General features: G+C 41.3%; 2 protein-coding genes across 3 annotated transcripts; one reads left to right on the plus strand and one right to left on the minus strand.

Annotated features, from left to right (window-relative positions):
- Positions 1–1,171: 1,171 nt before the first annotated feature.
- On the minus strand, positions 1,172–7,747 carry dcaf12 (DDB1 and CUL4 associated factor 12). The gene is made up of 9 exons (XM_023811713.2): positions 7,276–7,747; positions 5,550–5,858; positions 5,033–5,302; positions 4,431–4,491; positions 4,050–4,243; positions 3,681–3,746; positions 2,873–3,035; positions 2,611–2,789; positions 1,172–2,483 (listed from the first exon to the last, which is right to left on the minus strand). Exons 1-9 carry the CDS (start codon positions 7,333–7,335, stop codon positions 2,325–2,327), a joined length of 1,461 nt encoding a protein of 486 aa, XP_023667481.1. The 5' UTR covers positions 7,336–7,747; the 3' UTR covers positions 1,172–2,324.
- Positions 7,748–9,606: 1,859 nt separating this feature from the next.
- setd9 (SET domain containing 9) lies at positions 9,607–13,941 on the plus strand. Of its 2 annotated transcripts, none has more exons than XR_002838248.2 (6): positions 9,607–10,089; positions 11,002–11,327; positions 12,701–12,824; positions 12,915–13,034; positions 13,182–13,287; positions 13,584–13,941. XR_002838248.2 is itself a non-coding variant. In XM_023811617.2 (6 exons), exons 1-6 carry the CDS (start codon positions 9,992–9,994, stop codon positions 13,669–13,671), a joined length of 858 nt encoding a protein of 285 aa, XP_023667385.2. In that variant the 5' UTR covers positions 9,608–9,991; the 3' UTR covers positions 13,672–13,941. The 2 variants fall into 2 exon arrangements, 1 of the variants encoding a protein (XP_023667385.2); XM_023811617.2 differs by having other exon boundaries at positions 9,608–10,089; positions 12,915–13,030.
- Positions 13,942–15,062: the final 1,121 nt, after the last annotated feature.

The raw sequence follows: 15,062 nt of genomic DNA on the forward strand, positions 1-15,062 counted from the left end.
ATATTGTTCTGCCTAATTTCAGTAACACACGAGCATCAATAACCCACGTTTCGATGTTATCTTGTAAAATGGTAATATAGCGATAGATTCTGAAATAAATAAGACATTATTGTAACGCTGGGGGTACCCATCGGACAGTGCGGCAGTATGCTGTATTGGTGCTAATATATAGCCTCCTGAGACCCCACCCATTCATTTATGTCCATTGTAGTGGACATTTTGTTTTTGTATCTATCTTTTCACTGATGTAAGGAAACATATTTATTCCTGTTGTACACTAAAGAGGACATGCTGTGAAAATAAAAAATAAATTTGAAAAAAATCTAAATTGTAAGATGTCATTTCCTCCAAAGACAAATAACACTTTTTTCCTTGGGTCTCAGGAGGATAGTAAAAATAGCTCTGTGTATTTATCATGTGTTGTTATTGTGCCCTATGTAATCATGTGTAGTGTTATTAACTGTTGTAAATAGTGGTGTGTGTGTGTGTGTGTGTCCATCATGTGTAGTATGAGTAGTTGGGATGGTACACACGGTGGGCAGTGTGTGTGTTGTCAGGATGAAGGGCACCATTTTTGTGCTTTCTGGCACTTGAGTCTGGCTCAGTGATTAATCTGCACACCATGTCCAACATCCATGCCACACTGGTATCAGAGCTGGAGATGGAAATCAAGGAGCTCAGCATGAGGGTAGAAGAGTTCCTGGCGATCCGCCATTGAATGAGTGCAACGAGCCGAAGGATACTTCTGGGAACTGAGTGCTGCACCTTCCCAGAGTGATCTGACCGCACCCCCCACCTGCCCAGGTCGCTGCACCATAACTAGGAGCATTGCAACATGGGGACACAACTGATCTGGCGAGATCTCCCCTGAATCTGCCCTATTACAACAAAAGAGGCCCCTGCCACCCTCTTCCAGGTCTGGCTTGTGGCACGGCTCAGCAGCTGGTCCCACAAAGAAAAGGTAGGCCGCCCAGCAATGTTGGTAGGGGAGTCGCGGCAATGTAAATGTTGTAGAATACGGCAGTTTAAAGTGCTGCCATTCTTCAGCTAAGGAAATAATTAATTAAATGTTGTATTAGTCTTTCAGGAACAAGTAGATTAAAACGCTTATATATTTCTTCTCACATCAATTTTTATTCCAGTGGAAAGTAATCAAAAAAATTACTTAAAATACTATGAATAATGGTTTATTGATGTTAAATTGCACATAAGAATAAGTAAAAAGCTGATATGACATGAGAAACATTTTCTAACTGTAAGTTGCGTCAGACATCAAAGGTCAATTACACCCAAATTTTAAATTATTTTCTATCCACAATAATTTCAAACATATCCAAATGAAAGTTTACCACGTCAAATTAGCTTTTTTTCTGATCTCAGTATCATCACCTACTCAATGAATCAATGAATGACTTCAAAAATATTCCTAAATGATATTTACATAAGAAGCTAGGTCCCTCTATCTGTACTAGTGTATATTTGAATATTCCCTTAGGGATACATAAAAAGTATAGAGTAGTTTATATCCCTATACTATGAATCATATAAAACTGCCTACGACTGAACATGATCCAGATGCCAAACACAAACACAGAAGTGTTTTTAAAAATGATAAAAATGGCATAGATTCCTACCACGATTAACATTACGAGCAACATTATTCATGAAATTCCTTTCACATCTAGAAATTTATTTAACACTTCATTTTGACCCCCCACCCAGAGTCCTCCTCGCTGGTAGGGCATGAGTTACATAGGTCTGCTTCTTATGGTACCTTAGTAAAGCTAATGAACTGCTGTTCATGGAAGATGAAGAAATTAAACGCGTATATATATTTCATCTATACAGGCAAACCAAGCAGGTTTACAGAGACATTACTACACAAAAGATGGCAGGTGCCTGGCAATATAAATCTAGAAAACGTGTTGTTCTAGTATAAATCTGCCATCTGTCACTGTTCCTCCTTCATCACAGACCTCTTCCCAAAATAAAACACTCAAACACAGTATATGCTGTTTTTCTATTAAAAAATAAAATGTATGTATACCTATTTTGGTGACAGAGTAAGACACGAACCTTTGGCAGAGGACAAAGGGAAGGAAGAGGGTTTAAAATAAATAAGCAAACAAGGTGTGGAAGAGATCAGAGATCCCATAATCCAATCAGATGTGGTGATAGCTCCCTCCATTTTCCTTCAAGGTCAGGGAGGTCACTTGATGGGATACTGGTGGATGCTCCACTTGCAGTCACTGCACTGGAAAAGTGCAGCTTTTGTTCTTTGTTTGGGCATTGGGGGGGGGGGAGGGGCGGCATCCCCCCGCCTTCTAGCTCCACAGTCCAGCATAGTTCCCATATAGGCCTGAGCACAGTGGCCCCCCTGCCACAAAGAGCTTGGTGCCTGACGAGTCGTAGCAATGTGTGTACACCGCGTTGGGGAAGGAGCTGATGTCAGAGAAGTAGCTCCTCCACGTCTCATCATGGTTCTGTGGATAAGAGACAGAAGACAAGTTTACTGAATGCAGGCCGGGGACTGGCACTTAGTAAATAGCGGATTCCTTATCACTGTTCTGAGTTCATTTCAACTAACAAGTCACTTTGTGAAGCACTAACCAGCCAGCCCTTGCCAGTAGTAAGCCTAAGAATGCCCTCCCCTGGACACTGTCGGTATCCACAGCCTGAGCTGGACGGGTCCTCCAGGAACCTCTGGGCCCGGATATCGAAGAACAACAGGAAGCCATGGCCGGTTCCCACAGTCACTATGTGTTCATAGAAGCTGACCGACCGGGTGCCTGCGCAAAACGCAGCATGCGTTACAAATCTGCACACAGAATCATATGAGGAGGAGATGCTGTCTACGTCTTACTGTACTTGCCGCTGTCACGTTCCCGTGAGCTGACGGACTTCACATTGTGAGGCGGCTGCCGGGGATCGAGGAAGGACACGTGAGCTTGGGAGCCCACAGCGTAGAGCGACCATTCCTGCCCGTACGCTAGGCACACGTTCTCTTTGCACTGGGGCAGCTTAGTTGACAGCAGCTGGAAGAAAGCGGGTCAGCAGGTCATTAAGCAGCGGTCATGTCCTAGGGGCGGACACACCCTAGCTTAACAGCTTTTACTTAACCAGGAAAAAAAAGGACGAGCAGTGTTAATGTCATAAACGTTTTACTGATCTTTCTTTTTCTTATAAAAATGTTTGGTAACTTTACGTAAGGCCATACTTTTAGTAATTCATAAACACTTTCATAACAAGTAATAATGCATTAGTAAAGCATTACAAACATGGCTATAAATATTTATTAAAAGGCATAACACATTATAGGCATGTGTATGATGCATTATGAATGCTTTATGAAGCTCTCATCTATAATGCAATATAATGGTCTGTACAAGCAAATGTTGCTTTGTACTGCATTATTTAAGTATCTATAGTGCATTACAGATTAGAGCTTCAAAAGGCAGTCATAATGCATAATAAACATGGCTATAATGTCTTGTGCCTTTTAATAAATATTTATAGCCAGGTTAATAATGCTTTATGAACGCATTATAATGCATTATCAATGTGTTTATAAGTTACTAAAAACACGGCCTTAAGTAAACTGTTACCAAACTAAAATAAATTTTACCACAATTGATAAACTTTGATTTAAAGCAGCTTCAAAAGCACTCTAGAACACTCACCTTGTACAAACTGTGTTCTGCTTTCCACAAGTGGAAATATCCATCCAGGGATACAGCCCCCAGCTCCTGAAAGAGGAAAACCCTCAGGCAGTCAGCCAGGGCATATTCAGAGCAAAAACATGTCTACGCTGCCAAAATGGTGGCATGATTCTGTTATCAATTACAGCTGTAGAATTAATGAAATCTCATTCTGTGTGCTCTGGAAATCCACTTTAGATACTATGCTTTTGGGGGGCAGACACAGACACCAAATAATTTTAGAAAGTATTCAAGAGATATTACTTGAAATAAACACCTCCATTCCATAGCTCTTCAGGAATAGTGAGAATTCTGGTTTACAAATACGCGAGTGCCAAAGTGGATGCTGACCTTGCGGTTGCTGTTGAAAGCCAGTGCTCTGACTTTGCAATTGTACGGGTTGGTGTACTCCTTGGGGATGTCCTCTAGGGCACGGTGGCAGATGTGCACATAACCTGGGATTCCTTCTGCTTCCTGTCTCCTCTCTGCCCGGCTGAGCACCTCCTCAGACACCTCCCACAGCCCCATGGAACCATCTCGGGAGCCTGAGAAAGACGATTATTTAAAAGATGCCAGAAACTGTTCCACTTAAAATTGCTACCCTTTAAAGTACATAGATAGTTACTTCGAGAATATGATTGAATTACTACATATCAAAAGAGAGTCAGGGTGGCCTGCGGTCCCAACAGAAGCTGAGTCACTGTAGCTCTGGTCAGTTTAGTACAAACTCACCTGAAACAGCTAACGTATCACTTATCCAAGCAATGGAGAAGATCCAGTCATTGTGTCCATCCTATGAAACCAAAAAATTAATAACTAACTAGCCACTGCTCTAGAGTGCCCCTCAACTATTGTAACTTTTAAGACATCAACAAGTTTCTACTATGTAACAGCAATGGTGTCACTTAAACACTTATGTTACAAACAAATGGCGCTTTTCCACTGCTACCAAGAACCGAGCCGTATCTGAGCCATACCTCACACTGACCATTTTCCCATTGTAAATTATGCCAGCCATACCCAAGTCACACCCCCACTGACATGGCCCTGGTAACTAGCAGACAAAGTGTGACTAAACCAAGCTAGTTTAGAAATCTCAGAACCCGGCAATGGAAAACGAAGCGAACCGGAACTGCGCTGTATGGCTCGGTACTTGACAGCAGTGGAAAAGCACCGATGTTTATCCTCCCTTCTCATTTGTCCAATTTGTTTACAACTCATAGTAATAAAACTGCATCTCATTTTAATCAACAGTGCAAAGTTGACCACATAATGGCTTAAATATACAACATTTAACATCTACATAAAAAGAATAGGAATAAAGAAAGACTGACATCTCCCACACAGACAGGGTCCAAGGTAGGCAAGCGGTACACAGCCAGGCTGTTGGGGTTGTCTCCACCTGTAGCCAGCAGGGTGCCTGAGGGATTTACTTCAATGGCATGAATGCCACAGCTCTGCTGATCTAGAGCCGGTGCAGAGCCCGACATGGGAGCTACGTCATAAACAGCCAGGCCTGCTCCACCCCCGGCAGCGTGGGCCTGTCTGTCCTTCAGCATGGGGATCCGGGTGATCTGCCCCGTCTGAACATCCACAACGAAGAGCTTTGGGGGAGCAGAGGGAACGCCACTTAAACCACTGGCCAAAACACAGGCTAGCAATGGTCAGCGAAGCTGCTCTAGCATCAAAATACGGCAGTGCAACACGTATTCCTTTTACAAATTTTAACTAATTTTACTCAACTCTTCTGTGTATCTACTCAAGAATTACACACACACAAAAGTACACAAACCATACTCCAAAGCACAGAAAGCGAGGCCCTCTAAGTACCGACATTTGCACTACACTTACCGTGTTGCACTTGGTTCCACACACCACCTGCCTATGATTGAGCCACTGGGAGGCGAACACTTTGTTGAGGTGTCCGAGGGAAAACTCCTGCTCACGCAGGATCCCAGGCAGCCGGCCGGCGACGACGCCACGCAGGCTGCGCTCCAGGTGGCGCTCATGCTGTGGTCTGTGTGCACGCGTCCCGCGGCCCTGAAGCACGCGCACTACAGAGCCCCGCTCGCTCCAGGGGCGCCAGCTGAGCGTGGAGGATGACGAGGGTGACGAGGCAGATACACGGACCCGCTTGCTGGAAGAGGGGCAGCAGCCCGGCTGAGTAGAGGGGAGGAAAAAAACACAGAATCCCTTTATAAAAACATTGTTTATGTCACGATTTTTAATAGAGTAAGAGTTTTTCCCAGTGAGTGTCCATTCAAATACAGCATTTCAATTCTAAATAACTAGTACTTTCAGTTTCACATCAATGCACAATTCATCAGCACATTGATCATTACATAAAAATATATGATTATATAATAATGGCACTATATAATTTAAGGTGTATGATTTTGCAGTACACCCAAGACAAAAAGCATATGCTTGCCTCCATCATCCTAAACTCTAATAAGTAGTAAAATAACAGGTTTCCATTACGTGATTGAGACTCTTACACTCAGGCAACTTCTCTCTGTATATCTCCGACAATAAACAATTATTTTTCTTAAATTTCCTCCCAATATATGTGACATATACAAATGGAAACTAATATTTGGCTTAATTTTCATTAATAAATGATAACTCATTAGTTCAGTTTCGTGGTAAAAAGTAGGCCAACAATCTAAAGTTCGATACTATATTACAAAGGTTTCAAAGTTTCAAAAACAATTAAATAAGGTGGCCTACAGTATTAAGTAATAGTATCATGCTTGCATTTTGAACGTTAATTCACATACTGCTGTTTAATCAACAGCGCAAACAAAATCGACCAGAAGGGAAACCAGCTGTATGCCTCGCAAGAACCGTGTATGTCGCCTTGCTATTATTCAAAGGTACACAATGTAAAAAGCAGTGCTTAAATATAGCACATTTAGGCAGATGATGTCAATTACGTGACGTGTTACGAATACGTCTTGAATACAACTATTAAGCGCAACTAAAGATCCTAATTTGGTACTTTCATGTTTATGCCCAGCTAGCTGCTTACAACGTAACCAAAGAAAAGTTAGGTACAATTGACAAGCCATATAAAAACTATAGCCTACCTATATACCACAAACGCTGTCAATTTTCCAAATAAATCGTCCAGGACTACGGAGTTAATCACATTCCGGTCCGCTACACCCATCTATGAGGATAAGAAAATATGTGGCAGTGGGCTGGAAAACTTACTATAATAATGGGACTGATTACCCCGTGCTGTGTAGTTTGGCACGTTGAGGCCTATATTTAAATAACGCAGGTTCCTGTACCGAGAAGTGTATTCTAAATAATAACAACAATGAACATCTCTCTGAAGCCTGTCTGGTTGGTTGGTTGACTGCTTTATCGTTTAGTCATAGAGATACAGCATTGAGGCTGTGGGGCTTTGGCCTACTTCTCATGCCTTTAGGATCGCTGCGATCACTCAGCCTGTGTGTGTTTGTGTGATAGAGACCCTCCGGAGGAGATACAAAAACACGCGGCGCAGCCCGAAGGACACCCGATCCCACGACACGGCCTGCGTGTCCGGACACTGATTCCTTTTCCCTACCTGTTGTTGTTCTTTGGGCTCCCCGGCTTTCCTCTTCCTGCTAACTGCTCTTCTTGCCATAGTCAGATACACAGATTTCCCGTACCCACATTGAGGGTAACAAAGACGCCTGGTACTGTGTCATATAACGGATATTTGTAATGTTTACTGCTTGGATTGCAAAACAGCGCGACGACCTGAAAAGGTTGGAAAGGCACAGTGCTGCCGGAAGTACAATCGTTCCCCTCCCATCGTCGTCACCCAAACAAGCCCCGGTAAACGCGCATATTCAGCCAAGCTAATGAGTGATATTAAGAGCAGCTCAGATTCGCCGCATTTTTGCCCAATTCAGCCGTAATCCAATAACTACGAGCCATGTGCAGGCGGGGAGATCAATTCAAGCATCAACAGAAATCGAGATCCAAATAACTGAAATCCTGATATCCGTTACAGAAATCACGTCGGAATTAAGCCTCACGTGACTAAGACTAAAACAGGGTTAGCCTCTTAAAGAGATGTGATACGGTCTTCCGTATTTTAACGACAGAATGACTCACGTTCCAAAAAAATCAAGCATGTTAATTTAAAAGCAAAAATCATATATTCATATATGCCAAACCATTGTATGGTACAACGTACCCACATTATCAGTCTTAAATTTCTGCTAGTCAAACTAATAGAAATCCTCTAATGTCAGTTATACCGTTTTATTATTTGTATTGTTGTTTTTTAAAAAAAACCCTAACCCTACATTTAAGAAATGGTACCAAAAGGTGCTGTTCAGCTGCAGGAGATCACACTCATCAGTGCTATGGAGGAGACCTTGTCCGTTAGTCAGCACTAGAGCCGGGGACACAAAGCCAGATTTCTGGCTTAGTCAGATAACTTGTCGGATTTAAGGTACCCCAGTTTAAATTTGCTTTAACTTAGTTCACTTACATTTAGCTTGGGCTACCTTAAATCCAACAAGTTATCCGGCAATGCATGAAACCTGATCAGTGTTACAGGCCCCTGGAAGAACAATGTGGACTCTGACATAGAAGCAAAACAGTAAACGAGCTCTTTTCCCTTGTACACCTGTGAGAATGAAATAACACAGACTGCATGTCTTTCATGTACTCGGAAGAAACATATGATAGTTCTCATGACTATGTGTTATGAGAGGTACTGAAGGAACAGAGGTTTCAGGGTCATTGCAAATTGAAGTGGTGGGCGATATTTTATTGTAACAGGTTACAATCCACAATACACATTTCAGAGGTATCACAAGAATCATAATACAGCACTTTTTAATTTAATTTAGCACATGCTTTTGTTCAAAGTGACATACATGTAAGGTAAATTGCACATTACCAACATATGTGCTATGTTGACTAGATATGGAAGAGCATTAATGGCCACCTAAAAGTAAAATATATAAAGCATTTCCCTGACAGCACACATCTCACATAGTACACATACACCTGGCCAGTGTCTGCCTGACACGCTACATCTAAACAGCGTAATACTCAACTCGTCTGCTAATTGGCAAGACACCTGTGCAGATTTTGAACTGCATTCGATGATAATCTGAGTTAATCTGAGTCCAGTTCTCTATATTCCCCAGATTTATTTATGCTGCCTGTGCTGCTGTGCTAGGAGAAGCTATCCATAGATTTCAACTTCAATCTCAAAAGTTTGACTTCAATCTCGCATTGATTATACAGCTAGATGTTGACCTGCTATGGCATTACTGCCTGCAACCCTCCAGCACCTCAGCCGATCTGCTCAGGACATGGTCGTGTTGCCACCTGTATCGTTCTTGGGAGAGCATAACCTTGCAGCCTGACAAGATGTGCTAGAGGCTTGCATATGGACTGCTGTAGAGAGAGCAGCATTCTTCCTGGCCAAACCACTGGTGCAGGTTCAGTGGGCAGGGGAGTGTGTTGTATGTCGCCCTGATAAAGAAACTGAGCCTTGCCTGTGGGATCTTCTACAGGTCCACTAGGCTGCCGTCGATGCCTTCCCACGTTACATGTGCACAGATTTGTGTTGCAAAGTTTTGTTTTATTTTTTATTTCAACGTTGTGAAGACATGTTCACAACAACGTGTACTTATTCAAAATACAACGTTTATGCTCAGGTTCAATAATGAACACCAAGTCAAAAAACATACAATAAATTAAATAGTACATTTTTAACATTAGAGTTTATCACTTGGAGGGGATGTTCTGACGTTTGTTTATGCGACAGAGATAACAATGACGAATATCCGGCGCATAATTATGCAACAGCGGTACATCCGCCGAGCGGCTGTACTGTATCAACAGCTGTCTGCCCTTATCCCCACTGCAGTACGTGAACATTTCGAACACAGCCCAAGTTTATTCAGTGCATTATGTATGCTGTCTTTATAAGAAGTTTGAGTCACGGTCCAGTTAGCACATCTGACCAATACTTTACGTTACTGCCAAGCGGGTTCGTTTATAGGTTGCTGGTCTGTATGAAATTGCTGCCCAGTTTCCCTTTTTATTCTGACCTCATCCGTTCTTGACTTCCAGGGTTGACAAGAGTGAAGCTAAAACGTATACTTCAGTGTGTCCATTCTACTTGTAAAATAATATCTATGCTCTTTTTCGCGGTGCATCATGGGATTAAGGCTGATACTCCATAGTATTTATGGTCTTGCTCTTCGATGGTTGCACACGTTTGTCCTCTCTTAGCTTTGGAGTTCGTAAACAAATGACATCCTCAAACTATGTTGAAAAGCTGGTTAAATGTATTGCAAACCCGATGGAATTCGTACAAATATAGATTTGTTCCGTGGATAGCTGTAAACATCTGTAAAAACGAGAGGTAATTCCTTCATATTGAAGGTTTATTCTGGATACAGAGCTAGAGTAACCTTTTCACTGGAACAGGCAGAAGTTTGAAGATCTTATCTACTTGAATTGTGTTTATAATGTCAGACCCCAAAAAATGTATTTATCTTGAGCTGTAGTATGTATACACTGATCAGGCTTTGCAAGAAATTTAATCACCTACGTAGCACTAAAAATAAGTAGTTTTTTAAATCTGTTATTAAACAGTAGAAGTAAGAGTAATGATGTTTGATTGTTTTTGTCGAACTATTTAGTGATTTCAGAGTGCCGTACATTTGCGTTTAAGCAAGATTTTTTCTCTGAGTCTATAATATAGACCTACTATCAATCCGCAAAGGATTTCGCGGTCGCAGAAATTAACGCTAAATCAAGGAAACTACAATATCTGTAAGACCTTGAAGTTTTTCAAATTTACTGCGGCTTTTCCGCATGAAATGGTCAAATCAACTGCCCGCTTGTAGTCCATGACACGTCCAGTGACTGCACTGCAGGCGCTGATTTGCTTCTAATGTTGAACTGCTTATTTTACCAAAACCATATATATATAAAATGACTTTGAAAAGAATCAATAATGAGCACTGTAATATGACATGAACTACATCAAGAAAGCACGTACATATGTCTCTTTCTTTACTATCAATATTTTAAATTATTGAGATTTCAAGGTGGCAATTTATGCATTTTTCCCACAAAAATATACCGTGAGATGCATTGCAAATTTAGAGAAAAACAGCTACAATTTCAAGAATTTTAGGCTGCAACTACCACAAAATAACTAATTGAATAATATATGATAATATAATAATGATCATGTATGTACAATATTTTTCAGTTTCTCACCTTTTAATACTGATTTAATTTTTTTTTTATTATATATTTTTAAAAGAACTCTCCGGCAGGTTCCACTGTGCTCCCTGGATAAACTGGTTTCAGATGAGGAGGTTCTACTCAACATTACCAAGTTGTTCAGAGCCCTCTTCAGCAGTAACCTGGGTGACCAAAGGGACATCCTGCAGACCCTTTCCTCATCATCCCAGACTGACTATCAGGCTGCTGTTGGGGAAGAGGGTCCCTCAGACCCATGCAGAGTCATGTTTGACACGATGGGCTTCGCGATTGAACGGAGGCCCAGTTCTCTCCAGTCTGCAGGGACAGGTGTGTTCGTTGTCATGGGAACAGTGCCGAAAGGAGCCACAGTAGCCATGTACCCAGGTAGGTGTGACTTTCTCATGGTGGCTTCATAACATCTCTGGATGCATTCATGGCATCTTCTCAGATGTTCACAACCTCTTCTGTTGCCTTCACGGCAACATGATAAATTGTTTCACAAACAAACTGTCCGGCTTCACTAAAACAGTTGATCATTCCATCAGAACATGATTCTTCATTCTGTACACCTAAAGAAATCCTGGTCGTTTTCTGCATACACGTAGAGCAATTCTAAACATTCTTAACCATTCATATATCTAGTCTTCTGACCTTTCAAAAATACCCAAAATGCAAGGTATTGTGGGGTACGTGTTGCCAGAATGCAGTGATTAGTACCTACCAACAGTGGTCCAAGGAAGGCCAACTAGTGAATCTGTGACGGGGTCATGGGTGCCCAAGGCTCGCAGAACAAAGGTCTGATCCCACAGTAGAAGTACTATAGCACAAATTGCTGAAGAAGTTAATGATGGCTATGATGGAAAGGTGTCAGACCACACAGTGCATAGCTGCTTGCTCTGTATGGGGATGAGTGCCGCAGAATGATCAGAGAAGCCATGCCGATCCATGTTCAATGCTGAATGCACCTGCAATAGGCACGTGATCATCAGAACTGGACCATGGAGCAATGGAAGAAGGTGACCTAGTCTGATGAGTCAAATTTTTTATTACATCATGTGGACGGCCGTGGACGTCGTTTACGTGGGGAAGAGATGGTACCAGGGTGCATTGTGGGAAGAGGGCAAGCTTGCAGAGGCAGTGTGATGCTCTAGGCAATGTTATTGCAAAACCTTGAGTCCTGACATTTATGGGGACGTTGCTTTGACACTCACCACCTGCAGTCTGTCCTGCTAAAAGATGACTAATGCGCTTCTGAAAAACCTCATGTTCACTAAAGTCGCATGCTAAAATACACATATCCCAAAGGGATTATCTTACGTGGAAAGTGCAACACTGAACACTCCTATCTATGCACAATCACTCACCTCACCAAAGAAACTGGAAGTTATCATGGAAGTTAGCTTGAGTTTAATTTTGGGCCAAAGAAGGTCACAGCAGTGATTTCCCCAACTGAAATTATGTTTCGTAGACTATAACTAGATCCCAGAAAAGAAAGTTCTTGAACATTAACTGTAAATTAAAAGTCTGATAAGTAAGATGATCTATGGAAACTCCTTTTTCTGCCAAACAAAATTAATTTTATCATTTTACCATAAATATGAAATACAATTTACTTGGACCAATAAAAAGTTGTTTCGAACAAATCAAATGAAATGGTCGATATTTTTTTTAATATATGTTTTTAATGTTTGGATAATTGAATTAAAACCACCTTAAAATTCCATTAATTCATGCTGATATTTAATTATTTTACACAGGCACTATTTATCAGAGATACGAGCCTATCTTCTTCCAGTCGGTCTGCAATCCATTTATATTTAGATGTATTGATGGTGTTTTAATTGATGGCAATGACAAAGGAATTTCTAAAGCTGTATACAGGTAAGAAATCCCATATCCCCCGTGTGCATAAATGAAATATCTTTCTTTATTGCAGTTTTGACCTTTTTAACCAATGAAAATCTTTTACAGGTCATGCAGTGGTAGGGACCGACTAGGGCCTATTAAGCTCAGTGACACCACGTGGCTGACTGCCAAACCTTACAACCCCCTGGCAGTGGGTCAATATGTGAATAATTGCTCAAATGGCAAGTAAGGTCTCCATCTTGCAAACATATGCATTTTACCATTTGTACCCTAACCCTAACCCTTGCATAGTTTCAAATCAAAGCTTTTCCTTTTTAAATGACAAAACTGACAAGCTTTTTCCAGCTGCAACTGCGCATGTTTTTATTTCAGACAAAGCTGCTAACGTGTGCTATCAGGAATTTGATGTATCTACGGGATTTCCCATAGAACTCTGCCAGTATCTTCCCAATGTAAATTATAGAATGGATATGCCAAGGTAAGCCTATTTTCAGTAAGAAAAATTGCTTTGAATTGCTGTGAATTAAGAAACTATTATTGAAACTAGATTTTGTCCTGTGGGAAATGCTTTAATGACAAAGATTAGCTGAACAGAGATCATTAATGCATGTCCCTTCTGAGCCAGTGATAATCATTTTTTGTCCTTATTGTCGGACTCATAATTTCACTGCACATTGTTCTGAGCGTATACTGTTAATTGCTTTAATGACAAATAAACTTTGATCTGTTCTGATTTCATTTGAACTACTATGTTCTTTTTTGTGTCCCTTCCAGGCCCTTAAGATGTGTTGTTCTCGTGACACTGAGAGCCATTCACCCAGGAGAGGAACTTTTCTCTAACTATTATACAGTTGTACATTAGGCCATGCTTTACTGCTTTTGTAGTTAATAATAATACTATTGTAATATCATTATATATAATAACCATGGTTGTAGATTATATCAATTTTTCCAAAGCAATGACTTAATCATTTTTAACATATTAGCCTAGTACATTTCTTTATATTACAAAGAAAGTCATTTTGGCAGTGTTACTGTTCACTTTAAATGCAGAGTATAATCTCAGTATTAATATTTATTATGGATCTAAAATTCAGAGATGTACAGCATTAAACATAAATGTTTAATGGAAGATTAGAACTTTGGCTTATTTTCTGTTGTGTTGTCCAGTAAGAAACCCTATAATGCACATTTTTACTATTCAGTACATAGTACTTGTTACAGAAGTAAATATGAGTACCATGTAAAATGTTAAGGCTGGGTCATTGGGTAGTAATGTTGCCTCATACTTCCAGAGTCAAAATTTCTTGATTTTTCAGCAGCGTTTCTCAAAATGTGCAATGCAACTTGTGGAGTTCTGTGTGCATTTTTTTTGCACGTTCAGGAATTTGGTCAGGGAGTTGATTCCCCCCCCCCCCCTTTGCAGATGTAACAGCTGCCACTCATGTGGGAAGACTTTCCACATTTTTTTTTTATGTTTCTGTGGGAATTTTTGCCCATTCCTCCAGAAGAGCATTTGTGAGGTCAGGTACTGATGTTGGATGTGAAGGCCTGGCTCACAATCTTCGTTCTAGTTCATCCCAAAGGCGTTTGCTGGGGTTGAGATCAGGGCTCTGTGGGGACCTGTCAAGTTCTTCCACACCAAACTCACACAAACATGTTTTTATGGACCTCGCTTTGTGCACTGGGGCACAATGATGTTGTAACCATCAACACTGTGCTGATAATCATAACAATCAAATCCAGTGAGCCAGTCAAAGATTTTAAGATGTTCCTTGTGGGGAAACTCCCATTTTGCTTATTGCATCTTGCTCTCCATGACACATGGACACATGCAGGTGAGAGCAAGCTTGGTGGTGAAGGGCAGCTACCTGCAGAGGCTTCCATGGAGCTGGGGATTAATGGCCTCGTTTAAGGGTCTGCAGACGTCACTATTCTGCCAAGGCTGGGCTCAAACCAGTGATCTTCCAATCGCAGGCTTAACCCGCTGCACCTCACACTGCCCCCAGAAAGCTTGTTGAAAAGATTACACTACCAATTATTAATGCATTGCTAAATGTGATCATCTCATCCCTAAGTATATGTCCCTTGTGCTGTTATCCACTCCCTCCATCTGAGCTGGATATAAGGGAACCCACCTACCCACCCACCTGTATATCTTAGCGTGTGGCTCAATGGGCTAAGCCTGTGTGCCTATAATCAGAAGATCGCCAGTTCAAAGACACCCTCAGCATGTCTGCTGCTCCTTGAGCA

The sequence above is a fragment of the Paramormyrops kingsleyae genome, chromosome 7 (assembly GCF_048594095.1).
Source record: "Paramormyrops kingsleyae isolate MSU_618 chromosome 7, PKINGS_0.4, whole genome shotgun sequence".
Lineage (NCBI taxonomy): Eukaryota > Metazoa > Chordata > Actinopteri > Osteoglossiformes > Mormyridae > Paramormyrops > Paramormyrops kingsleyae.